This window comes from Macroventuria anomochaeta, assembly GCF_010093625.1.
Source record: "Macroventuria anomochaeta strain CBS 525.71 unplaced genomic scaffold BU25scaffold_23, whole genome shotgun sequence".
Taxonomy (NCBI): Eukaryota; Fungi; Ascomycota; class Dothideomycetes; order Pleosporales; family Didymellaceae; genus Macroventuria; species Macroventuria anomochaeta.
In genome coordinates, this window is record NW_022985384.1 from 455,096 (window position 1) to 481,966 (window position 26,871).

The window sequence follows — 26,871 nt, forward strand, 5'->3', positions numbered from 1 at the left end:
GACAAGACAGTGCGAGTGTGGGAGACGGCGACGGGCACGGGTCGCAGCGAGCTGAAGGGCCATTCACGCGCTGTCAATGCGGTGGTGTTCTCGCCAGACGGACAGCTGCTCGCCTCAGCATCCTGGGACACGACAGTGCGAGTGTGGGAGACGGCGACGGGCACGTGTCGCAGCGAGCTGAAGGGCCATTCACGCGCTGTCACAGCAGTGGTGTTCTCGCCAGATGGACAGCTGGTCGCCTCAGCATCTTACGACGAGACAGTGCGAGTGTGGGAGACGGCGGCGGGCACGTGTTGCAGCGTGCTTGACAGCTCATCGGTGTTCATAGATCACCTCGCTTTCTCGCCTGACGGTCAGGCCCTGCATACCAACAAAGGAGACATTCTACTCCCTGCATCTCTAAATCTGACGCCACCTGTTGAGCAGGAAGAGCAATCTTTGCAGCTCTCAGTAGAGGGCCAGTGGGTGTTCCGCAGCACGCAGCGCTTTCTGTGGCTGCCGTTCGAGTATCGGGCATACAACTTGGCAGTATGCAAGGACATGGTCTGTCTTGGGTGTCCATCTGGGCGTGTGACTCTGCTTAGACTGCGATAGAGGCGTGCGCAGGGGCATGCGGTCGTTTGCAGTAGCGTGCACCCAAATGCATGAAAGTTTCAAATGCAACATCAAAGACGCGAATATAGATTGCGCAAACGGTTGTTGCAATGATACATACATCAAGCTTAAGCTGTACATAGTGTTCCTTGGCGTTGCTAACTAAATTACACCTCTGTAAACAGTGAATAGCTACTAACGCTTAAGGCATATACGTGAGAAGGGAGACGACATAAAATGATGTTGTTCGCAAAGCAAAGCTCCAGGATTTCCAGAGTTTCATGCGTGCCGAAGCCATCACGGATAAGGACGCGTGGCTTGTTATTAGCTCGTTCCTTGGTCTCTGGATCAAATATGCGTTGAAGCCATTGCAAACTGATATAGGAGTCGGTGTATCCAGTCTGAGAGCACGCGTACCGCCACCCGGGGGTGGGAAATGTGGTCCAGTTGGTTCGGTGAGTCATAGCTGGCCATATGATCATAGGGTTCAGATACCTACCGTCGCCACTGATACACTCAATCGCGGTGACCATTTTGCGCGCACCTCTGTAGTCTCGCGTGTCGTTCTTACCTACCAACACTTTCACCGCGCCTAGCATCGAGAGCATAATGCCAGTCTCGTCCATGTAACTCGAACACCGATGTTCACCTGCAGCTATTGCGAGTCTTTGGAACTGCTCTCGCAATCCCTGCACTGAGTCTCTCTGATTCCTGTGCTCAGAGGCCACCTTATACCACCAGTTGATGATCCGCCGTATCTCAAAGAGTGTGGAATGCTTTTTCTGTTCAATGTTCTGTAAGTTACTCAACATGGTCCAGGGAGGAGCTGGAGAATGCCCTGCGTCGCCAAGGCTTTTTTTCGCAGCCAAGAATATGCAGATCTACACCAATTTGTTACAGATACTGGACCAGGGCCATTTGGAGACTCACAATGCGTGGAAGGCTCGTATGGATTAGGAAGCGGTTCTCGAAGCCCGACCAGATATTCGATGGAAGTTCGCGTGGGAAACTACAAGTCTTCAAGGTACAGTTAGAGTACGACTCGAACACCGGGTGGAGCAAATGTTCGATCGAAGCCTTACAGCGAATCCTAGGCGCAAGTCGTTCATGGATCTACCGGACGAACTGCGCAACTTGGTGTAACGGTTCACCCTGTTAAAAGACGGTCAGCGCTGGAGGATTGACGCCAACAGATCTGGCCAGCTCATTGCCAGAAGCCCGGACTCTACGCTTGATCAGAACGGGGATTCTACTACGTCCATACAGTCTCTATGTTGCAGATGATGGCTGCCATGAACAAGCAAATCAAGGAGGAAAGCCAGAGCTTCTTCTGATCCCATGCCGATTATAAAACTTGCAGCTTGTAACGCTTCCTAACCGCACTCAGTCGAGACTCCAGGGCCTCGCTTTACAGATTCAAGCCACGGTTCAGCGACGCCGACATTGAGGTGGTGCGACCGACACACCTGCCAGTATTTTTAAGGGCTCCTTCCGGATGCGTTAACCTCACTTGCCTCGACATCGATCTGGCGCTCGATAATCTGTTCTGTGACGCTACACAGAGCGTCTGGGACTTCTTAGATCAGGCCGTCCCTAAGGAGCACGAATCTCGATACCTTAGCACAGACGATCTCGAAGCTTCCTAAGCTCGAGAAGGTTCTGATCAGGGGGCAAGCCTTCGCTGCCTCTCTTTATTGTTTCTCTGTAGAGCTCAAGCCTAACCTCGCATACACTGGAAAACGTGCAGACCTACTGTGGAGGGAGGTCATGAGGCAGGTTAGTGCAGCTGCGAAGGACAAACGGCGCGATATAAGAGCTATTGCGGAAAGAAATGGATTGGACACTGAGGCATCTATCCGCCTACAGTGCACTGTCAACTATGATCCTAGGGATCCTGTGGGAGACACCGAGACGATAAAGTACAAGGTATGGTATAAGACGCTTGCGTCGTGTCTGTAGGGGAGGGTATTCGCTCGGTTGCAGATGCGTCTCCGTGAGGCCCTGGGCGTAGATAATACCAAAGCCTCCCTAAAGCAGCTCGTAGTGTATTCAGTCGGTTTGAGATTTATTGCTTGAAGGCGGATGTCAAGGCGTTGACGAGGTCACGTAGGCGACACATGAAGCAATCGATAAGGCGGATGACGTCATACGGAACACATCAACCTACGCAGTGATCCATTCTGTGAAGTCCAAATGCTCAATTGTGTCCGACGGCACACTGCAAAAGCAACAATGAAGCTCGATCCTGCTGTTCTGAAGCTGCTACAGCTTGACGCTGACACCACGTCTGTCTCCTCTGCTGGTGGAGGAGGCTGCAGCTCTGCGTCGACCTCGAAGATCATTTCCAAGCTCAACGATGGCACTGAGAAGGCCTTCTTTATGAAAACCGGTAGCGGAAGTGCCGCTGAGATTATGTTCGAAGGTGGGAATACCATTATCCAGACAGAACACGAGTTGGATGGCTGATAGATCTTTGAAGGCGAACATGCATCGCTCAACGCGATCAATGCCGTCGTCCCATCACTATGTCCACAATCCTTCGGCCATGGGAAGTTCGAATCAAACCCAAAAACGTCATTCCTTGTGACAGAATTTTTGCACCTCACCGGCCGTTCGTCCTTGAAGGGAAAAGCACCATCTCTAGCACACAAGCTGGCGAAACTACACACAACGCCAGCGCCAACACCAGATGGCTACGACAAGCCAATGTTTGGCTTCCCTTCGACAACTTGCTGTGGTGACACGCCTCAAGATAACAGCTACAAAGGGAGCTGGACAGATTTCTATGCCGAGAATCGATTGCGCTTTATTCTACGAAGAGGCGAGAAGGCCCAGGGCTCAGATAAACAATTTCACAATCTCGTCGAAGCCACCGCATCACAAGTCGTGCCTCGTCTGATAGGTGACGACCACCTCAACAACGGAAAGGGGGTGACACCAGTTGTTGTGCATGGTGATCTCTGGAGTGGCAATGCAAGTGTTGGCATCATTGGCAGCAAAGAAGGTGAGCCAGAGGATGTAGTCTACGACTCGTCTGCTTGCTACGCGCACAGCGAGTTTGAGCTCGGTATTATGAAGATGTTCGGTGGCTTTGGTGGTAGCTTTTTGAAGGAGTATCACGAGCTTTGTCCGAAAACAGAACCGGTCGAGGAGTATGAGGACCGAGTAAAGCTATACGAGCTCTATCACCACCTGAACCACTGGGCAATGTTTGGCGGTGGGTACAAGAGCGGTGCGGCGAGCATCATGAAGTCACTGGTTAAGAAGTACGGAGGAGAAGGCTGAGGCATGTTGTGGGTGCTGCAAGCGTGTGGCATTGACTCGTCAAGATATACTCGTGAATGTACGGACCCCTGATCCTGCAGGCTATTCATCCGTGTATCGTACCCTCTTCCCCAACCGCCTTCCGAATCCATAGAGCCTAAGAAAGCCCAGCAGCCTGGATGGCGAATGTAGCAGCAGAGTCAGCAACGCTGCCGTAGCTGAGATGACTGCCAGTGGCGCCACCATCACCGCCTCCACCGCAGATGGTGTCGGAGGTACCGCAGAACTGCTTGACCTTGTCGGTGGACATACCAGGGAGAGCCTGACTCTTCAATGGGTCGCCGAACATGACGGCACCTGCGACGTTGGATGCAGAGACACCGTTGGAGAAAGCGTTGTGGACGACCATACCGCCCTGACTGTAGCCAGAGACGATGACCTTGGTGCCAGGGCACTGCTTGAGTGCCTGCTGGACGTACTGAGCCATCACCTTTCCTCCGTCACCACCCAGATTGGCGTTACCCTAAGCGCCATGTCAGCTTTGTAACTCGTTTGTGTAGATGCATTACTTACAGCAGCAGAAGCCGCGTAGTCAACACCCTGGACAGTGACCCTGTCGGCACCGAGCTTCGACCTGATAGCCTTGACCATAGGTGGGCCGGAGATGGTACCCATATTACCCAATTCTCCGGTTCCACGAGCAAAGATGACGGTCATGTCAGTGCAGCAGCTGCCACCCTTGACACCGTTCTCAGAGCTACCTCCTCCACTGCCTCCGCAGCTGGCGCCGTTATTAGTGTTTCCACCAGTGCTACCTCCAGCAGAGCCAGTGCTGGTGGGCACAGCACTACTAGCAGTGGGAGTTGCAGTGACTTGGACATCGGATGATCCACCAAGACCTGAACCAATGCCACCGAGGCCAGAGCCGAGTCCACTGCCCAAACCTGACCCGAGACCAGATCCAAGACCAGCACCGCCAGTGGCAGCAGGAAAGCTGGGGATGCTGAAGCCGCTGCCCAAACCTGAACCAAGGCCGGATCCGCTGCCACCGAGACCACCGAGGCCAGATGGCATAGAAAAGGAGGGTAAGCTGAACGAGGGCAAGCTGAACTGCGGGTGAGGCAGAGCATTGGCTGCGCCAGCCAGAACGATGACGGATGCGGTGGTGTACTTCATGTTGATGACTTGATGCTTGATTGAAGTCGAAAAGCGAAAGTCTGGATGTTTGATAAACGAAAGTGTAGTCGATGAAGCGAAAGCGAAGGTGAGTGCACAGCACAGCGAGAGACGAAGAGAACGAGTGAAGAAAGCCGACGATGCGATGCGATGATTCCATACTGGTGATGTTCTCAAGCTCTTATATGCTTACAGCCTCATCTACAACCTTGATGTAATCTCACATCAACACAGGCTCGACACCCGAGTAACGGCTGATCATGCGAGTTTCGAAACAGAACGGCATTGTTTCTTCTGGAAATGAACTTGTTTTGATGAAAGGCGTGTCACAAGTCGCAGAGAGACTTTCCGAGGATGGCATGAACCAAGGAGTTTTTTTTTGCTCGAGTCGTTCTTTTGCAGAAGCACAGTCCCGCTCGGCTCTATTAGCCCATGTCTAGGCCCTCGGAGATCAACTCAAGGAACGGGAAGGTCGGCGCGAGCATCATGGTCCAAGACCCATGATGTCCTTCAATTCCTGAATGTGGGGTGTTGTGTTGCTTTTGCACGTTGCATAGGTGAGATGGGTCCGCCAATCCCAGTCAACGCTGCGACAACCGAGGATTTCAGCAAGTGGATAGGAGTAGCGAGTTTCACCACGACCCTCGTGCAACAATGTCAAACAACGTCACAACGGTCAGCGTGGAAATAGAGTTTGAGCGGGAGAGCGGCCACCAATGAAAATCTAAACTTGATTCGAAGTTCCGAGGCTGACATGGGGATGTTCAGAAACACCTTGCTTCTCGAAACCACCCTCCCATGCGGATCGGGAGTGCGAGTGCGGCTGTGGGACGCATGTTGCTGACTTTACCTCGCAGTAGCAGCCTCCACTTCTTTTGAAGCATCATAGCCGTACAGCCATGGCTGAACCTCTGGGCATGTCCACCGACTTGGGAAAGCCCCTTGCAGCTCCTGACCCAGCTGTCTTATCATTCGCTGGTCCCGCTCTTCCTGCTCATGTCCATCACGCATGTGGAAGTCCTTGCGCTGCTTGAACGTCTCTCTAACAATGCCTTCGCCTCTTGCCTTCCGTAGCTTTTCAAACTTCTTCAGTGAATCCGGAAGCTGTGCCTTGTCGGTGAAGTGCTTTGGTCCCAACAGCAGTCCAAGCACAGCGCCATCCTCGATCGACGAATTCGCGCCTTGCGCCAAGTACGGAAGCATGGGATGACAGGAGTCTCCGATGAGCACAAGGTTTGACTGTGGGTTGATCCACGAAGGCAGTTCCTCCCGGTGCATCAGCTTCCACTTGTCGACCTTGTCAACACACTCGAGGAACTCGGTCAACCTGCCAGTGATGAGCTCACGATGTCTCAAAGGGACGGCACAACTTACACTGGATCCCATCCCTCAAACAGCTTCCTCATCTCATCGAGATCGCCCTCTGTCCTCGCAACACCTTCTTCGAGATCGTCCGGCACGAGAAGTACGACATTGTACATGCTCCCGCCACGCATGCTGTATGCAACCACATGCGAATCTGGGCCTGCCCAGAATCGACATGTGGGATTCTGCACCATATCTCGCAACTTTTGGCTCTTGACTTGATCGATATTCAGCACGATCCGGTACGCCAAATCACCGGTTGGCAGCGGAGGGTCCCTCTTCCCTAACATGGTGGACCGGCACGTTGACCAAAGGCCATCTGCACCAACAACTAGATCTGCATCGTACGTCTTGTCACCCACAGTCACCTTCGCTCTGTCTCCTGTCTTCGACCCAAAATCTATTCCTGTGACTCGGGCATCGAGGACGACTGTGACACCCAAATCCCTTGCCCTCTTTACAAGCGCCTGCTGCAGGTCCACACGATGGCAATCCGAAAACGGCGCTCCGTATTTCCGTCTTATGTTGACATCGAAATTGTCCTCGTTTGCCAGTACTCTGCCCTTGTAGTTGTACACCGTGAGGGTCCTTGGCTCGCATACGAGTGATTTTAGTGAGTCGTATACACCCCAATCTTGGAAGAGGCGTGTGGCGTTTGGTGTAAGTTGCAGTCCAGCACCAACTTCAGCAAGCTCCTTTGCGCTCTCTAGCACGGTGACCGAGTGTCCCGAAAGTGCACATTGAATCGACGCTGCGAGGCCGGACAGACCTGCACCAACGATGAGGATGTCGAGCTTTTGTGACATTGGCAGGTTGACTGTGCGTTGATGATTGATTGATCGATCTCTGAGTTGAGGTGGGGTATAAGATGCAGTTGCTGCGGGGAGATTGAACAATGGAGGAAGGCACGACGCGTAACTATTTGCTGTGGCGCGTTACTTCATTTTGGCTGTGCACCGGGTCTCAAATCAACCACCGATCAGCCGTACCTTCAGCCCGAGCTTCGTGTACCGAGTTTGTACGTTGCGATGCTGGCTGTTGGTTGTTCCGTTGTACGAGCTGGAGTACGAAATCTGGGGCATGCGGGGCAGGGTTCTCGGCCTCAGTTTACGGCTTCTTGTGACGCCAACCGCATTGGGACGTAAGCGGATCGGACCGCCTGACTTGATATATATATGTATTCAGCTACTGCAAGCTATATCACTTCGTTGTTCGATCTCTGTTTATTTTGCCGGTGTGTTGGGTCCGTGACTGTGGTTCAAGTTGTCCTTCCGTATCCTCACAAGCCTTCAGCCACTGGTCGATGTTAGGCCATTGCTTTCCATTCGTACCCAGGTCTCTAGCGATGGTGAATTTCGCTGAGAAATGCACCATAATATCTGCGTCTGTAGGGTAATCACCGATAAGGAACTCGCCGGGAGATAATGAGAGCTCGCTCTCCAACCACGACATGTCGTTTTGAACGTTGACAGACATTCCTTTTTCGGCTGCTTCAACAAACGTTGCTTCGGCAGCGTGAACCCATTGTAAGACCTTGATCTTCTCTTGTGCACCCTTGGGCACCAAGTTTCCTTCCTTGTCGTACTTGTCACACAGGTAGCTGGCAAATGTCAGTAACAGAGTACGAGCTACAACATAGGAAGACTGATATCCTTACTCGCTAATAGCACTCTCGTAGACCACGAGGTCACCGTCTTTGACGGTTGGGAATTTGCCCAATGGGTTACCAGATCCAAGCTTGAAGTCTTCAGGTTCCTTGTAGGCTGATGTAGGTCAGAGAACTTGACTTCGTAATCAAGACCCAGCTCCTCGAGCAGCCGGGCTGTTTGGATGGAGCGAGACGTTTGCAGGAACCAAAGAGTAATGGACGGCATGATGGTAGCAGTGATGTTGTGAAGAGTCGAGGAAGTCGAAGCCGCTCAGGAGACCGAAATGTTGTCGTATGAGCCAGGAGTGCTGTTGTGTCTCTAAGCGCCTCTAGAGATGGGTTGTGGCGTCATATAAACGTTGCGGGGTTGATCCCGGCGGGTGAGGGACATCGCATGAAAGGGCCCAGGTACATTTCGTTTTGGTGATAGCCGACCAGTAGTTATCATCTTGTTCACTCGACTTTCAGTTTTCGTGTCGATGTTGGTGATCGTTGTTGATTTCGCTTATTTGTGCTTCTTCAATACGAAGCCGTAGTACTCGAAGCTACTGTCACCTCCACCCAAAATGTCCATCTCGTAGTCCCACTCATTATCGCGATTCAGAATGGGTTTGATGAAGTGAGGTTGTCGGTAGGTGATGTATAGGAAGAAGCCATCCTCTTTCAGAACTCGTTGGACCTAGCTTCGTCAGACCACTGAGTGCATTACAGAAGCAATGCCATTTGCTCACCTCCCTCATGTACTTTCCACTATTCTCCAAGGTCTCTTCTGGTGGACTCCATGGACTACCGAAGATCATAGCATCCAATGTGCCCTTGTCGAAGGCGACATCGATGCTACCGGATTCAACATCTTTCATGTCTCTGACGTCGCCCACCTGGAATGTGACGCCTCGTTCAGCTTCGTGACGAGACTTCATCAAATCCACTACAACAGCAGAAAAGTCGAGGCATAACTGGTTATCGTATCCTCTCTTCAAGAGATCGTATGGTACAGTCTGTAGGTTCGTCAATCAACACTAAAGCGCAACATCCGGTAGGCCACAAACACTATCTCCGCTCCCAAGATGCAGAATCTTCGGTTTTGTCTCTGGCATTCGGGTTGCGAACAAATGTCTTTCAAAGAACGGCTCCAGAGACGCAAAGTCACGAAACCACTCATGGGTAGGTTCAGTGCTGTCGCCCGCCTTCGAGTATCGCTCGTCCCAGAAGGAGGCATAACCCAGTGCAGCACCTTCGTCTGTTTTCGGCATGATGATATGATCTGATTTGATTGTTGCAGGTTGCTGCTTCGAGGTTGCAAATTTGGCAAGACCAAAAGGTCTGTGCGCGACTGCCCCTTCAAGCGACTTGCACCTGCTTCACGTTGATGGCAGCTTCTCAATCATCAAAACTTGACAGCTCATCAGTCTCAGAGTATCATGAAGATCTCAACACACTGCAGTTATCTTGCACGAAGCGCAGCCAATGATGAGCGTGCCATCGACTCGGTATTTTCGAGCCTCGGCTTGGTCCGATGTCATGAGCCTCGTGTGGGGTAAACACGGTGCGGGCGCGTGAGGATCAACGCGCGATTCCAAGTCGACCTCACCATGATCCATTGAGTTCTGATTTTGTTTCCTTCGAAACTTCAACTCAATTTTGCCCACCATGGCACCAACAGAACGATCTATCCTATTCCACTACCCCCAGTCCATCTACTCTCACCGTGTACTATGGTATCTCTGGCTTCGTGGCGTCGAGTATGATGAGTGTGTACGTTGTATTGTTGGCTGAGCTCGAAATTATGGCTTTGCTGACTGGCGCAGATACAACCACCAGTCATGCCGCGACCAGATCTGGCATCGATTGATGTAAAATACAGGCGCATACCCATAATGGCGATAGGGAAGGATATATACATCGACTCTCGTCTCATCATCTCCAAGCTTGAATCTCTGTATCCCGACAGCACCTTGGCAGCAACAACAGCCGAGCAGGCTGGATGTAGGAAGCTCCTTGAGACCTACAGCGATAGCAGCCTCTTCAATAATGCCGTCAAACTCATGCCATACTGGTCATCCAATAGCTTAGTGCAGAACAAGACGTTCCTCGACGACAGGCAGAAGTTGATGGGTGGGAGGCGCATGACCGCTGAGAACATGCAAGCCGGCCGGCCTGAGGGCCTGCAGAATATGCGGCAGGCATTTGAGTTGATGGAGAACACCTTCCTGGCAGACGGTAGGCAATGGATCCTAGGCACCGAAGGACCAACTGTTGCAGACATTGACGCCGTGTGGCCTTTCGAGTGGCTGGCTGTGGATCGAGGCATGAAAGGAGCGTTGCCTGAAGAACAATTTGGCGAGAAGAGCTACCCGAAAACGCATACATGGATTCGACGATTCATGAGCGAGATTCAGATCGCGAGAGGAAAGGCCGCAAAACCCACCGCACTTGACGGTAAGACAATGAACACACGCATCTTGGACACCACCTCACCTACGGAGCCTCTAATATTCGACCACAACGATCCCCTCGGCTTCCAGGCCGGTGACACAGTCGAAATCTGCCCTTCAGACTACGGCCAAGCGCACAAAGACCGCGGTATCCTCGTCGGTCTCACAGTATCTGAAGTCGTCATCTGCAATAGCAAAGGTCTGCACCTGCACTTCCCGCGCTGGAATTTCCGCATTACGAACGTCGCACCTACCTCAACCTCACCATCACCCAGCAGCGCGAAGAAGATCCCCAAGATGCGACTCATATACCACCCTTTCTCGCCCTTCACCCGCAAAGTTTTTATGCTAGCCCACGAATTCGGTCTTGCGCAACACATAACCCTGGAAAAGGTTGTCGTAGCGCCGATCCCAATCAAGGGCTGGAGCGATAACAATGAGGATGTCGCGAAGTTCAATCCAATGGGTAAGATACCTTGTCTGGTCACGGAAGACGTACCTACGGGCATCTCCGACTCGCGGGTAATTTGCGAGTATCTCAGCGAGCTAGCGGGCGTGAATGCAAAGGAGGATCAGAGGTACTGGCAGTTGAGGGCCCTGCATGCATGTGCAGACGGGATCATGGATGCGGCGGTGCTCATAACGTACGAAGTGCGCATCAGGAAAGAGCGCGGGTTATACTTCAAGGAGTGGGTTGAGGGCCAGAAGACGAAGATCTTGCGAGGACTGGACCGGTTTGAGGCTGCGGCAAGGGAAGGTGTACTGCCGGAACCTGGTAATGGGCCAGCGTCGGTTGATGAGGTTGCTGTGGCTGTTGCGACGGCTATGACGGAGCACATAGTTTTCCTAGGCCTTGAGTGGCGGAAGGGAAGACCGAAATTGGAACAGTGGTTGAAGCAGTGGGAGAGGAGGGCGAGCTTCGTGAGCACGCCACCAACGAAAGATTGGGTTGTCGAAGGTACTGCGGGGAGCGTTCCAAAGCTCTAGTGCCAAATAGCTGTAAAAGTATTGTATTCATCCAAATAACTGGCATTGTTTCAAGATAGCTGTGCAGCGAGATTAGAGTGCTTCCACGCTCCAACCATGGGTCTATTCAGGCTCCACCGCCACACTGTTGTCTGCGCCCTGCAAAACCTCGACTTCCAATTTCGGAACAATAGCAAATATGCAACTCCGAATACCCGGTAGGGTTTTCTTCCACCAAATCTCCTCTCCAGCCGTGGTGGTCGTGATCACCACTGCACACAGACACTTCTGCCTATCTTGAAAGTTGTGGATACCTCGGCGCAAGAACTCGATGTTAATGAAATCCTTGCCATGCCTCTGAACCACCTCCACAATAATGTCGTGGATCTCGTTCTTCTTTAAGATAAAGTCGTGGTGCGGATCCACTTCGTACATGTTAAGGTCCGTCAAAGCGCGATAGTGGATGACCTCGATCAACGTGTACCTTGTACTACCATCTTTCATGAGAACTTTACAGCTCTCAACAATTGCTCTCTCAACGTCCGTCCTCTGACTATTACCCATATTCACCGTGACCACAAGTGTATGGCTGTTGAACATGCGTTGCTGCTCAGACTCTCCTGCAACTTTGTACGGGTGCAGAACGCGAAGAAAACCTTGAACCACTTAACGTGACACCTTGTGAATACTCTTTCCACTAATTTGACTATGGAAGCAGGATGCAGGACCTGAAGGTCTGCACGTGGTTGCTGGGTTCGGAGCGGCAAAGGGGGTAACTGAGGCCAGCCTGCTCGGTAGGAGAGGTTGCGGGCGCCGAGCTCGTTCGTGATGGCTCGTTGAGATTTGGAGGTATACTGGGTGTTCGGGTGGACGTTTGTTGACGGGGTTTTGGATACCGTATTCGAAGCTCGTTTTGCCGTCTTTGCACGTTGTTCTTGGAGGCTGTGTGCTGATGCTCAACGTGAGGCCATATATGGTGTTGTCTCAGGTTACTGAAGATGCCGAACGTCAGGGAACAAGCGGCATTGTATACTTCAACAGCTTTTTCCTAGAGAAACATTTGTGCCACCATATTTGGTTCGAGAATTACTTTTGCTAATGAATGATTTTTATTCAGTGTTTGAACCATGGGTCGTTGAACCAGGATTGAAGCGGTTGCCTGGCGTGGTGAACCAAGATACCAAATCCTTTCAACGAGGGTCTAATTTTCCAACATCAAGAGAGTGCGCTGGCGTAACGCTACTACGATACATTCTTTCCTTGTGTGAGAAAATATTGTTGGTAGGTCCTGTAACAGGTGTAAAGTTTGTAGTTCAGCAGACTGCTATTATCAAACTCATCTTGTCACCTGTCCGCAGATCTTCAGGTAAAGGCAATACCCAGTCTATTCTGGAGACATCCAGGCTACTACAGGAGCCCCAAAAATGACTGCTAAGAGGATACTGCCTGACAAAGTCTACTGTAGTGTTGTAGTGGCATGCTGCAGACTCTTTGCCACAGATTTTCTTGAGAGTGGGAGAGACACTTAGACAGACCACCAGGATCTGAAGCCATCATGCGGCGATAGCCGATTTCAACAATGGCGGAGGAATATTGTAACATGTATGCATCCAGCTGGCTGTACCAAATTTCCGTATCGACGGAGTGGGTATTACCGGTTCAGTTCGTTTCCGTAGCCATGGCAAGATGACATGCATGTCAGCCGGCACGTGTGGCTGCTGACTGTTTTGAACATTGCACAACGTGCTTCTCAAAACACATGAAGTGCTTCTTGAGCTGGTCTGGTGAATGAATAAAGCTAGCAGATCACGAAAGCTTCTGCGGGCCACCTTGGAAGGGGCAAGTGACACGTGCTCGTGGCGGGTGGATGAGGGCCCCAGAACTTTGTCCAGGTGCTGAAAGGCATAAGTGGTCTGAATCGATGGACCTATGGCTGCGTGCTCTGAAAATACTGCGACAACATTCCAGACTCGGTAAATAAATCGCAGGAAACGTGATGTACTGGTCTGTATAGGCTGTCCCGCAATGCAGATGCTTCTCGCTTCGCACAAGATCTGTGTGCGACTCCTCAAGGGTAGGCACAAGTACCAATCTAATTCGTAGAAAAACACCTGATGGGTGACTGAGTACGCTGTCGTCAGCCGTAAGCGAGTACCGGCAGTTCGTCTTCAGGTACGGCGTGGCGGGAGATGTATCCTAGGGCTTACAAGTAGTATGCAACAGGGCCCTGCCAGGTAGCAACTTTGTCAGTCGACGTGCATTTTGTACAACTCACTACTCAGTAGATGCAGCTCTGGGGCATGACTGGCTGAAAGGAAAATGTTATCATGAGCTCCAAGCGGCTTAGTGCCCAAAATGAGCACCGTTTGAGAACTCAAGAGTATACCTCCTCTCCCACGTGCATGAGAACTGTAAAGTCTGATTCGTCATTTAGGCTGATTGCTGCTCCGCGACGAAGATGTGTCCCATAGATGGCCGCCTGATTACAGTGCGCTAAATGACATTGCGGCGTTGTCGCCGATTGAACACTTCGATCGGCGTAGTTTGGAGCGTATGGTCGAGAGACTGTGACTGGACTGAGACTGTAGTAGTGAAAGATGATGATACATCGAGAGCGAATTGCGGCTCTACTATCCCACTGCTTGTGTTGGCAGGCGTGATGATGCAAATGCGGCTAGCGCTGACGATACTGAGCAGCCACAGGTAGGTGTGTGTGATATTTGTCTGATTTCCACATGGGCATCGTGAAGGGAACAGAGCTGGAAGCTGAACGGAATTCCTCAAGCTGATGCATGGAACAGTCGAAGCCTTATTGCTGACTGCACAGTGAGTTGTTGCTGTCTCAAGAATGCTGTCTACAGCTCTTATCCATGGCTGAAATGATTGAAGTGAGGCCATCACCATCTGTCGTAGAGAGAGACTCGTAGGTACTGCTGGAGATTCGTAGTCAAGTCATGCATTCAGTCTTTGGTGTTGATGGATGAAGACCTCGCGGTATGATGATGTTGATGGAGTGCATAATCGTGCACGATGGCTAGAAACAAATGGGCCGATTCTGCAAAGAATGCATCGTGTATAAGCCTGCCACAGCTGCAGCTCCAGGTTTAAAGGAAGCAGCGCCGGAGTCGTCATGGCGCACATGTTGCCTTGCAAAGTGTCGGCCGCAGCCGTTGGCAGGGATTGGAAGATGGCGGTGCCCTACGGGCTGCATGTTGGGCTAGCGCGTTGCCTTAGGTTTGGGGCGTTATAGCGGGAGTGAACGTGCACCTCTGAGGTCGACGGATACCCATGTGTATAAGGTCCAGATCTTCAGCTGTCAGCACTCTGTTAGACAGTCGTGTTCCACTTCCCAAGTGCCCTCTTCAACTCAAAAACTTGATCTTGTGAATACACCACGGTACTGCCGAGTCCTCAACGCACCTCAAATCTCAAAGATCTCGAATCATACCAACGTCAATCAGCACCCAAACGTCGCCATGGACTACAGCTTTTACGGCGCTTCGCAGCAACCCTACCACTACCTGGGCATGTCGGAAAATGCCTATGGAAACACCGGAATTGATCTGGAAGCAATGCGCAGTGGGGTGAGTGCTGTGCTGCAGCCATGCAGTACTTCGCGGCCCCGCACGCCGCCAATAGTGGGCAACCCTGTCTGACCCTGCCTTCACAGGAACCTCTCGATGCAGGTCTGTTCTCAGGTACCTACGATGCCTTCGCTTTTCACGGCTTGCCGACCCCGCAGCACGGTGGCTCGCCAGCCAACGCCATACAGACCCCTCATCCTCTACCAACAGCCGGTAGCGTGGATTCCGGGCTTGGTGGGGAAATGGACGATGGCGGCGTGAGCAGAGCACGGAGCAGCAGCGAAGAAAAGGAGGCAAACCTCACGCCTGCGCAGAGCAGGCGGAAGGCGCAAAACAGAGCAGCGTACGTGCCTTCCCGGTGGTAGTCAAGACGTTGCTGACCCCTGAGGTAGCCAGCGCGCCTTCCGCGAACGCAAAGAACGCCATGTGCGCGACCTGGAAGCCAAACTCAACGCCCTCGAAAACAACAGACACTCCCTTCAATCAGACAATGAGCGCCTGAAGCTGGCGCTGCAGCGCGCCCGCACCGAAAACGAGATCCTCCGCGCCACATCTGGCCATTCGCCTTCTTCATCACGGAGAGTCTCGGCCAGCTACCCTTCGCCAGGCGCACATCTTCCAGATGAGGAGATGGAAGAGGAGGGATATAATGTACAGTCACTCAGCAACGGTAGCGTTGTCAATGCCGCCGACAAAGACCATGCTGCCTCACGCCACAAGACGAATGGCAGAGAGGTACCAGCTGCCCAGGCTTGGGATGTGATCCAGTCACACCCACTAGCCAAGCAAGGACTCGTTGATGTCACTGATGTTGTCAGGCGTCTGCGAGGAGCAGCCAAGTGCGACGGCCACGGGCCAGTCTTCGAGGAAAGCACAATCTGGCAAGCCGTTGAAGAGTCGAGGCGCAGTGGTGGCGATGAGCTCATCTGATCTCCAACTCCAGTAGGTCATTGCTCAATTTCCTTCTATCTCTTGTTAAAATGTTCTTCAAACTCTCGCTCAGCAAGAGTGAGCTTCTTGTTGGCGTTCTAGGGGCCACAGCTGGCGGTATCAGACTGTAGGCATGGGGCAGGAGTTTTTTATGCGATCTATGACTGTCTCCACGGTCACGGCGGATTGCTTTTCACTCAGAATTGTTTCTACGATATCGAATACCCCGTGGTTCATGCCACCTTCAGCCTTCAATGGCTGCACTTCAGCTCAATGCACAATTCAACTTCGACATGTATTCACCATATCAAGTTCCCTGCCTCGACGCCGTAGGCAGTGACACAGCAGTAGCAGCCACGCATGAGACGTCATAACATCAACCATCATATGGACGGACTGCAGGGCCTGAAGAAGTGCATCATCCGAAACTTTACTATCAGGTTTATCGACGAGCCGTTGAGATACAACCTAAACACCAGCTACTGCTGGCATCCTCCATTGCTTTCGATGCCACATGGCGAATCGTTTGCTTCGAAACGACGAATGGACGGCACAAATGTGCTCCACGCTTATTTGGTCAAGACTGAAGCGTTTCACAGGCGTCCAGACATCTAACACCGTCCATCAACAAATGTGTATTAGCTTAACGACTCACTACCACAGAGACCCGACAATCGTAGTAACTATTCCTATCCAAGGTAACGTCCCCCCCTACGTTGCGAGAAACCCTGTGGGCCGAGAATCGCCAATAAAATCGCAAGGTCTATACAAAAGTCTTCCATCCTTGCAACCTAATTGGCCGTTCTCGGCCCACAGGGTTTCTCGCAACGTAGGGGGGGACGTTAGGTATTGTAAGGTATCGCCGATGCATGCCGCCGCAGCGGTGCGAAAAGCTTCCTCTGAGGACTTGTCTCGGCAACTCACTTTCACCATCAAGCAGAGCCACCTTTCTCCGCACTGCAAGGTTTGCATATGCGCAAATGCGAACCGCGCTCTGGGAATTGAAATGCGACGCAGACAGTCAGCATGCCATGCAGTATGTCAGCCATCGAGCCTGACCTTTGGTCGCTCCTAGGCCGCTTTCGTACAACTCGCGATCAAAGGTGTTCAGTCCTCGAATCGGCGTTGTCGGGTAGCCATGGGCACTTCACTGCTTCATTCTGCATGGCTGGGAGCTGCAAAAGCTGTGTAGCAACTTGTGTCGAGCTCCGTCAGTTGGTATTACAGTACTAAAATACATCGTCCTCCAAATCGCATGTATTCGACTGAACGAGATGCCTTGAAACATGCAAGTCGGCATGTCGTGGCACGACACTACCTTGAGTGAACTACGGCTTACTACAATAATCTAGTCTCACGATATCTTGCATGCATTATCGTCTATTCGCCATTCGTCGGACTTCAACTCCGTCCAGTGCAAAGGCGACCTGATGGGCTGCTCGTTAGAGTTCACAACGGATGGGTTACAAGCAACTGCTGTGTAGCATAATCAGTGGTTACACAGTCCTGCGAGATTGCTCAATCAGACGACTGCATCCCTTTATTTGCTGAGGATCTCGCTATGAGAAATGAAGGTGCTATCTTCTCGACTTCAGGTAGACGTCGGGATCAACGTCATGCTCCCCGCGGCTCGTTTAGGAAAGTGGGGGTAGACAGTTGATCGGCAGGGCCCTGAGCTTGAGGCGCAGAGCTTCGAAAAGTTTCAGGCGTCAACTTGAACACCACAACAGCGGCCACGAATCTCGTCACTCAACCTCAGCACCACGCCATAGACACAAAACTTCCCTTGTACCTTCAAACTACAGCCTCCATTATGCAGATGCCAGATATGCCCATTAATGTCGAAGTTGACCCCAACGAAGACACAGAATGGAACGACATCCTTCGCAGCAAAGGCATCATTCCAGAGAAGCCGCCGTCGCCTACGCCTATGATTGAAGAGGCGCTCACAGAAGCACGCCGACTCGCACATGAGAACCGACTTGAGGGGAAGGAGCTAGATGAGCTAGCAGAGCTAGAAGACGAAGAGGACGAGGACTTTCTAGAGAGCTATCGGTAAGTACCCCCTCACGATCTTAGGCAATTCATAAAATCGCTTCTTACAAGGGACAGTTGCTAACAACGCCTCCAGCCAAAAGCGCATGAACGAACTATCCTCCATCTCCACCGCCTCAATATACAACCAAGTATACCACCTGCAAAAACCCGATTACTCGCGCGACGTGACCGAAGCGAGTCAGAAATCTCACATCTTTGTGCTCCTCACCTCGTCCACGGGGACAAACACGGAATCCCGCGTCGCAATGGAGTCGTGGACCCTCTTGGCACAAAGGTTTGGAGATGTCAAGTTCTGCCAGATGCGCGCGGATCTGTGTATTGAAGGGTACCCAGACCGGAATACGCCGACGGTGCTCGTGTACAAAGATGGCGATATTAAGAGGCAGATTGTCACATTGCGCGAGCTCAATGGGTCAAGGACAAAGGTTGAGGATTGGGAGAAGGTGTTGGTGGATTTGGGCGCGGTGAAGATTGGGGACTCGAGATTGAGTAAGAGACCGGGGCAGGAGGAGGAGGGTGAGAAGACGACGGGGATACGGCAGGGGAAGGCTATGGCGCAGACGAATGGCGATGACAGCGATTGGGATTGAGGGTGCGCGGCATGATTAAGGAATTACGAAACACTGATTGCAGAGACATCGAGTACAGCTATCCAGCTAGTGTGGGAGACTATGTTAGGTCCATCACAAGCGCTGGCAACCTGTGGGCCGCTGCACTCATTGCATAGGAGAGCAGAATCAAAGTCAATCGCCGGCACAAAGCAGGCACGATCAACGAACGCCTCGGAGACCGTCGACACGACATGCGGTGACATATCACACGTATCTTGACATAATTTTAAATCTTCGATGTGCATTACTCCACTTCCGACAATGTGTTTGGGATTTTGCTCAAGCCAACTGGCGCAGCACACTACGGTATCCGCCGATGTAACGTCTATCACATCAAAGCGGTCACACAAGTTTGAAGCCAGTCTAATCAAGCTACATGTGTAGAGAGCGAACGTGATTGATATGTTCGATGCGCAAGATACATCTGCAGTCTGATATACAATAGTGATCCTCAACTATCCGCACTTCTATCCGCGATTACTTGCTCCTTCCACATCATACCTCTTCCGACAACTTCATTACATCTGCTAATATGCCTTCTCTCACCTCGTGCTGCTGAACCCTCCAACTTCCGTGCATACAGTAGATTGATCTAGAAGAACTTTCCGCTCTTGCCAGTCTGGACGCTGTGCTCGAGCACAGTAGCGTTCTCGTCAGCATCAAACGCACCGGGATGGGTGACCTGGCGGGGAACAGGGCGATCCAATGCATCAAAGCGATGGCCCTTGACCTTGGCCCAGATCCAGAGCGCCGAAATGCGGAGGGCGCATGCACCGAAGGCCCAGAGGAGACCGCCGAAAGGAGCCGCGACGAAGGCACCTGTATGTGTCAGTATCAACTTCAAGATAAGAAGGTGATGAAGCTTACCAAATGCACTCCAGTCGTTAGCGTACAGCCCACCCTCGAGCAGAAGAAGGCGGCCGGCCAGTCTGGTGTCGCCGTCGTAGTAGACTAGGCCGAAGAGGAAGATGGTGAAGATTCCGCCCAGGCCACCGATGACGAAGTCAAAGCCGCGGTACCAGTAGAACTTTTCGCTCAGTCCGATGACCAAACAGGGAACCACTGCGGCACTGACCAAGTCACTGATCAAGAAGATCTGGAGGATGTCCGGGCTACGAAGAGCGACAACGACGACCGGGAAGATGATGGCGACAACGCAGGCGCGGATGATCCAGATGTTGAGCTTGTTGCGGAAGAAGTCGTTCGAGCCTGTTGAGATCATTGCAGACTGGAAGGAGTCAAAAGCCGCGGTGGACAAGGAGATAGTCATGACGAGCACCACGCCGACAACCCAGTTGGGCAGCTGCGCGAGCAAAAGAAACAGGGAGAGAGACCCAGTCTCCTCATCCGTCATATCCCATGCGCCGCTCCATGCAGCCAGAAGGCCTGTAACACCAACGAGGGTCAGGATGATGAGAACACCGAGTGAGGCGAGGGAGACGCCGATCCAGAGGTCCTTGTCTGTGCGCGAGGCGAAGGTGCGCATCCAGAATCCGGAGAGGAAAAAGTCGTTGGTAAGAACGGCAACGGGGAGGATATACAGCAACTGCCATCCGAGCAGAGAGGAGTTCAGGTATCCAGACTGCTCGATGAGAGGGCGCTGGATGTCTGTCTCCACACCGACTGCGATCACGCCGAGGATAATGAGGCCGACGACCATGACACCTTGAATGTTGTCCGTCACGAAGGAGACCTTAAAACCGCCGAGAGATGTGTAGATCGTGGTTACTGCACACTCGACGATCACAACGGGGAGGCCGTTCAGGCCAGTAAGCAGGTTGACGATCTGCTGGAGCGCGGACAGCTCAGCGACCATGTACAGGAACATAGTGATGAGCGTGCAGATACTCAGGAAGAGACCTGCGACTGCCCCATAGCGCTGGCGTGTCCATTCAGTCAGGACGAAACCCTCAGGGCACTTGCGGCGAATGATGGGGCCAAGGGCGCCGAAGATCAGAAGTGGGAGAGCCGACGAGAGGGCGTAGACCAGGAGACCTTGGACACCAGCGATGGTTGCAATTTGCGGGTAGGTAAAGAGAATACCAGAGCCGAGTGCTGTTTGATAGAAGAACCTAGGTTAGCTGTCTGTGACAATGTTGGGGGGGGGGGGGGGGGTAGCGGCAGCACGTTCCTCACGCAAGTATTATCTTGATCGAGTTCTGACGGTACTTCTCAGCTTCACTTTGACCAGCGACAAGCTTTTCTAAGAAATGCTTGTCGCGATCTCAGATCTGCGCCCGCAGTGTAGCCGCACAAAGACTGCTCCCATCATGCTGTGTGCCAGCAGTCACGAGAGCAGCCTCTGTGAGAGATCTCAAATACGAACCTGAAGACTTGACTAGAGTTTGAGCTCGTAGAGCAGTTGATGTCAAATGCACCCTGATCGGGTGATGTCGTGATACCGAATCGATACTGCCGCTGCTCTTCACGCTGGACGCGCTGTTACACGGATGCACTCACCCGAGGCGATGAAGTTAAGAGCGAGCGGTACGCCTGCAAGGTGTTAGCCTTCGTTCGTGAATGTTGGGTGCGGTAGCAACGTCAAAAGTTGTGACGCATGGTAGCTGAGATCCTGACCCTTCTGTGTACAATTGCTAGACAACCACTCAGTCTTCGACTGGTGTCGCAACCGCCATGCGATAAAGCATCCCAAGACTCTGATCTCTGGTTAGCCCTGTGGTTCCACGGTCGCACGACTCGAGGGCTCCACATTTGACTTACAGGAATGCGCCGAGAGTCAGGTAGATGATGGCGTTAGACGCCGGCTGCGATGGTATGCCCATGTTGCAAGATATGTACAGTTAGCTTCCGGTATATACACAGGTGAGGATTGAAGCTGTCACGATGCAGGTCATGCAGGGTTGCAGCTCGAGCCAAAGAGTTGGAAAGTTTTGCGTTCGGACCCCGCTAGCGCTGGACGGGGAAGGTGCCGATGATGTCAAAGATCAGACATGTTCTAGCCGCTCTCTTAACTCCACGTGGGGAAGTGCTGTAATTAGTTGAAGGTCTTGATGATCTGATGTTCGATGTTGCTCGTTCCCAGCATGTAGTGGCATTCCTTGATGTCATCTCAGTAAAAGGCTTTGCACGGCACGGCACGAACACATCAGAAAAATGCATGTAGTCTGACAATTCGGGAGCAACTCGTTTCAAAGATGTTATGAAGTGAAAGTATTTGCATTTTGTTGATATCCACGAAACGCTCGTATCGCTCCTTAACGCATGTAAATGCCTCGATGTGTTGAGTATCCCTCCAGCACCCCAGCTTAAGCTGCTGCCGGTATTGTACCGCAGAACTGTGGTAGTGTCGATTGTCTCTTCTTCTTTCACCACCTCGATTACCACGCATGTCGGTCCCAGTTTGGATCTGCAGCTGTCAGCGGCCGTTTTCATCTGTGTTTCCGTACCACTAACCCTGTACAAACGCCGCCAGCACCTTGCTCCCTGTCTGGAGCAGTGGGTGTCCAACAACTATCTGCAAGAACCTCTGCAGTCCTTCCCTCCTGTGCTCAATCACGTCGTCTGAGAAGCGGTTCGTCAGGACCTTGCCCGGCAGCGGTGGTATCGTAACGCGCGCACTCTCGCGCTCGAGGATGTCTCTGAAGGCTTCGAATTCGTTGTAGCGCCGGCGTACGGAGGAGGACTTCAGCTTGAAGGCGGGGATGTTGGTGCGCATTACGATCTCGTAGGTTGTGTACATGCCGCGGCCGACGCCTGTCCAATATTAGCCAACATTCCTTCTCTTGCAAGGTGTGTAGTGTATACCGTGTGTCATAGGATTGCGGACCTGTGCACGCGACATGTGAGCGAGGCTGCGAAGGGTTCATAGAGGGGCGCATACCTCGATCTCGAGGAAGTTCTCGGGCGGTCCGTACAGCTCCTCGAAGGACTGCTGGCGTGCATCTGGTATGGATTGCATCGTGAATGTGTAGTGAAGGCGTGTAGTATGCAGGAGCGGTCGGCGCAATGCGAGCGTTGGCTGATCGATAGGAAGGTGGGGCTCTCGGCCTTAAGGCGCGAACAGCTCGCCCGGCAGTTTGGACATGTCCGTGCGGACACCTTCCCTGCAGCCACCCTCTCATCCTCTTCATCAACGCTGTTACATGGTGATTCTGCGTCGATGCCAAGGATGACTGCTTCTACAGTATCGAGAAAAACTCCAAAGGCCCATGAGAACTTGTGCAGTGTTTCGTTGGTCCGTTAGCTGACGAAATGTTTATCCTTGACCCAGATCGCCGAGCTCATTCATCGACAATTGCCTTTCGATGATTCCGAATCCGATGAAATGTACGAATGGCTGTCGACATGTCTCGAATATTGCAAGTCTCATCATGTCAAGTGGGGCAAGGGCACTGCGATTGAAGGAAGCAACACTAAAAACTGTTGCGGTATGAGTCGGTCCATACACGACTCTATTACCCTGGCTTAGACTGTTCTGGACTAGCACGTTCCAGAGTCAGTATATAGTCGTCTTCTCCCCACTAGATAGCAACTCAGCGGAGTATTCCATCGACCCGATAGTCCTACGTTATCGTTTACCGTAGCTATCAGTATTCTGCAGCGGCCCACGCCGCCACAAAAACGAAGAAAGTCTGCTGCCAACCAGAGTATTACACATACATCGCCGAAATGAATGACAGAACTATGCTCTGCATCTCAGGTGCACCTCTGGTACAAGAGGACAATATGCTGCTTTGAGCCATTACTGGTGAGAGGTCAAGGAACCATCCACCTATGACCACCACAGAGAGTTTTTAAGCGTCATCAGGAATCTATCAGGGTATCTGAGCTACCGCGAACATTTCAGGACGCGCTCAGAGTCAGGGCTCGACTTGGACTCGACTATCTTTGGAATGGTCCCCTCTACATTATCCAGGGTGATCCACATGGTTGGGACACAGAATCAGTTCGTATGGGCTCAGTTTACGGTGATGCAGATGCCATACTCGCAGCCTCGCATGCCAGGAATTCCGAACAGGGTCTCTTCTTTCCTCGGCCCATAGTAAGACATGCACCAACCGCTTCGATCCCAATCACACACAATGAGTCAGCAGACGGAGAACTAATCTTAGCCAGCGAGCACTTTGGAGGCAAGAATGCAAGCTTGCCAACTTTGGGCGCACTAATATACCGGGCATGGTGAAGAGTCAACCGAAAGGCGGTCCACGGTTCGACAGTCTCCTCCAAATTTCCCTCACCAGCTACTATGGGCTCGCAATTTCATCGACAGGATTACCGTGCCTTCAGACTCGAGAAGTTGAGGTTGCCCAGCTGGTCATGGCTCTCTATTCCTGTATCAGTAAGGTATTTGGATCCACGACCACAGGAGTTCTTGAACTGTACTCGTCATGCGGACTTCGCCTCCGACAATGCTGGCAGACTGCTTGCTCAAGGCCACTTTCTCTCAGCAAACTTGTATGCCTTCAACGACAATCCATCAAAAGACCAACTGGAATTCACTTGGCTTGCATTCAGAATAAATCGTGGGTAGTATATGTGCTTGGGATTCATGACCAGCATGAATGTGACAAGTGATCGTACGCTCATTGATCTTGAGGGAAACGGTCGCAAAAGTGTCTGTCCTGAAAATGCTGCATCTTAATTTCGTACCGGATGCCTACATCTCGTGGAGTGTGGGCGACGATATTATGCTCTGCGGATGGGTCATGTTCGACGAACCACCCGACATCTCGGAGAACGAAACGGTCATGTGGTGACCGTACTGGACTCTTCCAACACTGACTTGGGATTTGCCACATGATGGCGTAGAGGATTTGCCAGATTCCCAGGAAGACATGGTGTTCCACCAGGTTCTGGTTTGCGAGGAACAACATGACCTATCGACCCTGGACCTCAAAGTACCACACGCTCTCTTATCCAAGCTTGATCACGCTCTCTGTCCCTCCCTCCTGCTTCCATCCTCCCAGTCGTCTAATGAGCCGACATCCCACACGCACTACACCCCAGATCATCAGCCAAACTTGCCGGTTATGCACGACAGGACGCTTAGTTACGGTGATATAGAGAGTGAAATACATTCATGCGAAGAACACGTCATAAATCCAGAGAAACCAGAGCGTATACTAACGCCGCGGGATTTCCGATGAACAGTTCAGTACCCAATGGTAGATCAATGGTGATCTAGCATGTCACTTCCGAGCATTTTGCCATGTACATGGCGTGAAACAAATTTCCATGGCAATACAACGTTTTTTCTAACGGTCACATATCGAGCAAGCGTTTTGAACTTAGCATGTCACACGCAAGGTCCCGCAGTGGAAGATTTTTTTGAAGTTATTCATTGGGATTCATCATTAAGCTATAAGCTAACTATCATACTGATTGGGATATCATATCATCGTTCTGTTCCATTCCATTCCTTCAGCTATACTCATGCACTTGCACGATTCGCTTAACCGTAGGTGCGGTCACCACCGGTGGTCTTGGATCCATCAAGATCAGAGTCGACGCGGGGGTCGAGCTTGTTGAGGACATTAGATCCGTGAGGGCCAGCAGTCTGGTCGGCCTTGTTGTTACCAACGTGGCCGGGGTGGTTGGTGCCGGTCAAGCCAGAGCCCTGGGTGGTGCCGTAGGTGTTGCCCTGTCCACCGTAGCGGTCAGAGTCGACACGGGGGTCGGCCTTGTTACCGAGACGAGAGTCGTGGGGACCAGAGGGGTCAGAGTAGCCGTGGCTACCAGTGAGGCCAGAGCCGGTGGTGTTGTGGCCAGTCAGACCAGAGCCGGTGTGGGTGCCAGTGCTGCCGTACTGGCCAGCACCGTAGCCGCCAGCGCCGGCGGTGTTACCAGCGGCACCGTAGCGATCAGAGTCGACGCGGGGATCGGCCTGGTTGGCGAGGTGGGTGTTGTGAGGGCCCGTAGGGTCGGAGCCAATGTGCGAGCCGGTGTGGCTGCCAGTGTGAGGAGCACCACCAGTCAAGCCAGAGCCAGTGTGGGTGCCGTGGCTGCCGGTGAGGCCAGAGCCGGTGGTGTTGTGACCAGTCAGACCAGAGCCAGTGTGGGTGCCAGTGCTGCCGTACTGACCAGCACCATAGCCACCAGCACCAGAAGTGTTGCCGGCAGTGCCATAGCGGTCGGAGTCGACACGAGGGTCAGCCTTGTTGGCCAGACGAGAGTCGTGAGGGCCGGTAGGGTCAGAGCCGTGAGTGTTGGAGCTATGGGTGTTGGAGCCGGTGAGGCCGCTGCCAGTGTTTGTGTGGCTGCTGTGAGTCAAGCCGGCACCTGAGTGGTGGTCAGCCCTTGATTGATCTTCAAGGAGAGCGTCAGGCAACTTCTTGCCATCAGTCTGGTAGGTTTGCTGACCAGAGGTGTGAGTCTCATTGCCTGTGCCGTAGCCACCAACGCTGGAAGAGTTGCCAGCGGGGCCAACACGGTCAGAGTCAACGCGAGGGTCGAGCTTATTGGCAAGCTTGGAGTCATGAGGGCCGGTGGGGTCGCTTCCGTGAGTGGTGTTGTGGCCTGTAGTGCCATGCGAACCAGTCAGGCCAGAGCCGGTGGTACCGTGGGTGTTGGAGCCGTAGGTGTCGTGCGAGCCGGTCAGACCGCTACCTGTGGTTCCGTGAGTGCCTGTGCTACCATATTGGCCAGCACCGACACCGCCAGCACCTGCAGTGTTGCCAGCTGTGCCGAAACGATCAGAGTCGACACGAGGGTCGGCCTGGTTGGCAGTGTGCGAGCTGTGAGGACCAGTGGGGTCGTCTGGATATCGTTAGCATTTGGCGGCATTGAAGTGACTGAGAACAACTTACTGTGTGTGGAGCCGGGCAGACCGGAGCCAGTGTGAGTGCCAGTGGTTCCTGTGTGTGTGGTGTCGTGGGTGGTGTGTGTGGTGTCGTGGGTGGTGTCCTTGTCCTTGTGGAGGACGTTCTCGACCTTAGCCTTGATCTTTTCCATTGCTCCAGCCATGTTGTATGTTTATGTGTTGTGGTAGTGGGATATCTTAGTGGGGTGTTGGGTGAAGTTGTTGTTGTTTAGTTGTGTAATGGTGAGTACTCGAGGTCTCAATGGCTCCTTATATATCACCATTGGAAGGCAGGAGCACCTCATTCTGCTACGTCATGTCTTGCTGGCCGTCCAGCTCCCAGCATCAGCATACGTGCCACAAACAGCGGGGACGACTGGGTGAGACTTTCGAATCCCTGTTTCATCATCCCTCTTTTGACTATAACGGGTAGCGCCGCAAACAACATGATCTGAGATGCTGCAAGCACAGCTCCCGTCAC

At 52.4% G+C, this 26,871-nt stretch overlaps 14 protein-coding genes across 14 annotated transcripts in view; 6 read left to right on the forward strand and 8 right to left on the reverse strand.

Annotated features, from left to right (window-relative positions):
* BU25DRAFT_107370 (uncharacterized protein) overlaps nucleotides 1-678 on the forward strand; it is a 3,824-nt gene extending 3,146 nt beyond the window's left edge. Inside the window, exon 4 of the mRNA XM_033700305.1 lies at nucleotides 39-678. Coding sequence (XP_033560219.1) covers nucleotides 39-594 — 556 coding nt within the window. The 3' untranslated portion in view covers nucleotides 595-678. The remainder of the gene's footprint in view (nucleotides 1-38) is intronic.
* A 389-nt stretch (nucleotides 679-1,067) lies between these two features.
* BU25DRAFT_302843 (uncharacterized protein) lies at nucleotides 1,068-1,220 on the reverse strand (the record flags this gene model as incomplete). Its single annotated transcript, XM_033702015.1, has 1 exon — nucleotides 1,068-1,220. A coding segment is annotated over one exon (153 nt), but the record flags the coding sequence as incomplete, so codon positions are not given.
* A 1,568-nt stretch (nucleotides 1,221-2,788) lies between these two features.
* Nucleotides 2,789-4,350, forward strand: BU25DRAFT_412270 (Ketosamine-3-kinase). Its single transcript, XM_033706755.1, has 2 exons — nucleotides 2,789-3,016; nucleotides 3,074-4,350. Exons 1-2 carry the CDS (start codon nucleotides 2,827-2,829, stop codon nucleotides 3,877-3,879), a joined length of 996 nt encoding a protein of 331 aa, XP_033560221.1. The 5' UTR covers nucleotides 2,789-2,826; the 3' UTR covers nucleotides 3,880-4,350.
* Nucleotides 4,022-4,916, reverse strand: BU25DRAFT_371324 (carbohydrate esterase family 5 protein; the record flags this gene model as incomplete). Its single annotated transcript, XM_033703982.1, has 2 exons — nucleotides 4,432-4,916; nucleotides 4,022-4,381 (listed from the first exon to the last, which is right to left on the reverse strand). Coding segments are annotated over exons 1-2 (504 nt in total), but the record flags the coding sequence as incomplete, so codon positions are not given.
* Nucleotides 4,917-5,880: 964 nt separating this feature from the next.
* Nucleotides 5,881-7,205, reverse strand: BU25DRAFT_396250 (FAD binding domain-containing protein; the record flags this gene model as incomplete). Its single annotated transcript, XM_033704823.1, has 2 exons — nucleotides 5,881-6,361; nucleotides 6,409-7,205. The coding sequence occupies 2 exons, from the start codon at nucleotides 7,203-7,205 to the stop codon at nucleotides 5,881-5,883; spliced, it is 1,278 nt and encodes a 425-aa protein (XP_033560223.1).
* A 394-nt stretch (nucleotides 7,206-7,599) lies between these two features.
* On the reverse strand, nucleotides 7,600-8,273 carry BU25DRAFT_441136 (uncharacterized protein; the record flags this gene model as incomplete). The annotated part of the gene is made up of 3 exons (XM_033709216.1): nucleotides 7,600-7,953; nucleotides 8,080-8,154; nucleotides 8,187-8,273. 3 exons carry the CDS (start codon nucleotides 8,271-8,273, stop codon nucleotides 7,600-7,602), a joined length of 516 nt encoding a protein of 171 aa, XP_033560224.1.
* Nucleotides 8,274-8,552: 279 nt separating this feature from the next.
* BU25DRAFT_345099 (uncharacterized protein) lies at nucleotides 8,553-9,300 on the reverse strand (the record flags this gene model as incomplete). Its single annotated transcript, XM_033703025.1, has 3 exons — nucleotides 8,553-8,726; nucleotides 8,779-9,045; nucleotides 9,097-9,300. The coding sequence occupies 3 exons, from the start codon at nucleotides 9,298-9,300 to the stop codon at nucleotides 8,553-8,555; spliced, it is 645 nt and encodes a 214-aa protein (XP_033560225.1).
* A 397-nt stretch (nucleotides 9,301-9,697) lies between these two features.
* Nucleotides 9,698-11,513, forward strand: BU25DRAFT_472856 (uncharacterized protein; the record flags this gene model as incomplete). The annotated part of the gene is made up of 2 exons (XM_033710864.1): nucleotides 9,698-9,802; nucleotides 9,856-11,513. 2 exons carry the CDS (start codon nucleotides 9,698-9,700, stop codon nucleotides 11,467-11,469), a joined length of 1,719 nt encoding a protein of 572 aa, XP_033560226.1. The 3' UTR covers nucleotides 11,470-11,513.
* A 3,235-nt stretch (nucleotides 11,514-14,748) lies between these two features.
* BU25DRAFT_371336 (uncharacterized protein) lies at nucleotides 14,749-16,253 on the forward strand. The gene is made up of 3 exons (XM_033703983.1): nucleotides 14,749-15,032; nucleotides 15,119-15,375; nucleotides 15,425-16,253. Exons 1-3 carry the CDS (start codon nucleotides 14,925-14,927, stop codon nucleotides 15,960-15,962), a joined length of 903 nt encoding a protein of 300 aa, XP_033560227.1. The 5' UTR covers nucleotides 14,749-14,924; the 3' UTR covers nucleotides 15,963-16,253.
* Nucleotides 16,254-17,638: 1,385 nt separating this feature from the next.
* On the forward strand, nucleotides 17,639-18,795 carry BU25DRAFT_396260 (phosducin family protein). The gene is made up of 2 exons (XM_033704824.1): nucleotides 17,639-18,017; nucleotides 18,094-18,795. Exons 1-2 carry the CDS (start codon nucleotides 17,776-17,778, stop codon nucleotides 18,608-18,610), a joined length of 759 nt encoding a protein of 252 aa, XP_033560228.1. The 5' UTR covers nucleotides 17,639-17,775; the 3' UTR covers nucleotides 18,611-18,795.
* Nucleotides 18,796-18,962: 167 nt separating this feature from the next.
* BU25DRAFT_371342 (uncharacterized protein) lies at nucleotides 18,963-21,491 on the reverse strand. Its single transcript, XM_033703984.1, has 5 exons — nucleotides 21,353-21,491; nucleotides 21,209-21,288; nucleotides 21,092-21,124; nucleotides 19,499-20,686; nucleotides 18,963-19,450 (listed from the first exon to the last, which is right to left on the reverse strand). The coding sequence occupies exons 1-5, from the start codon at nucleotides 21,412-21,414 to the stop codon at nucleotides 19,224-19,226; spliced, it is 1,590 nt and encodes a 529-aa protein (XP_033560229.1). The 5' UTR covers nucleotides 21,415-21,491; the 3' UTR covers nucleotides 18,963-19,223.
* Nucleotides 21,492-21,797: 306 nt separating this feature from the next.
* On the reverse strand, nucleotides 21,798-22,604 carry BU25DRAFT_412278 (Phox-like protein). Its single transcript, XM_033706756.1, has 4 exons — nucleotides 22,473-22,604; nucleotides 22,397-22,418; nucleotides 22,046-22,345; nucleotides 21,798-21,998 (listed from the first exon to the last, which is right to left on the reverse strand). Exons 1-4 carry the CDS (start codon nucleotides 22,548-22,550, stop codon nucleotides 21,970-21,972), a joined length of 429 nt encoding a protein of 142 aa, XP_033560230.1. The 5' UTR covers nucleotides 22,551-22,604; the 3' UTR covers nucleotides 21,798-21,969.
* An 807-nt stretch (nucleotides 22,605-23,411) lies between these two features.
* On the forward strand, nucleotides 23,412-23,633 carry BU25DRAFT_304096 (uncharacterized protein; the record flags this gene model as incomplete). The annotated part of the gene is made up of 1 exon (XM_033702034.1): nucleotides 23,412-23,633. A coding segment is annotated over one exon (222 nt), but the record flags the coding sequence as incomplete, so codon positions are not given.
* A 1,410-nt stretch (nucleotides 23,634-25,043) lies between these two features.
* Nucleotides 25,044-26,554, reverse strand: BU25DRAFT_459988 (uncharacterized protein; the record flags this gene model as incomplete). Its single annotated transcript, XM_033710320.1, has 2 exons — nucleotides 25,044-26,347; nucleotides 26,398-26,554. The coding sequence occupies 2 exons, from the start codon at nucleotides 26,552-26,554 to the stop codon at nucleotides 25,044-25,046; spliced, it is 1,461 nt and encodes a 486-aa protein (XP_033560232.1).
* Nucleotides 26,555-26,871: the final 317 nt, after the last annotated feature.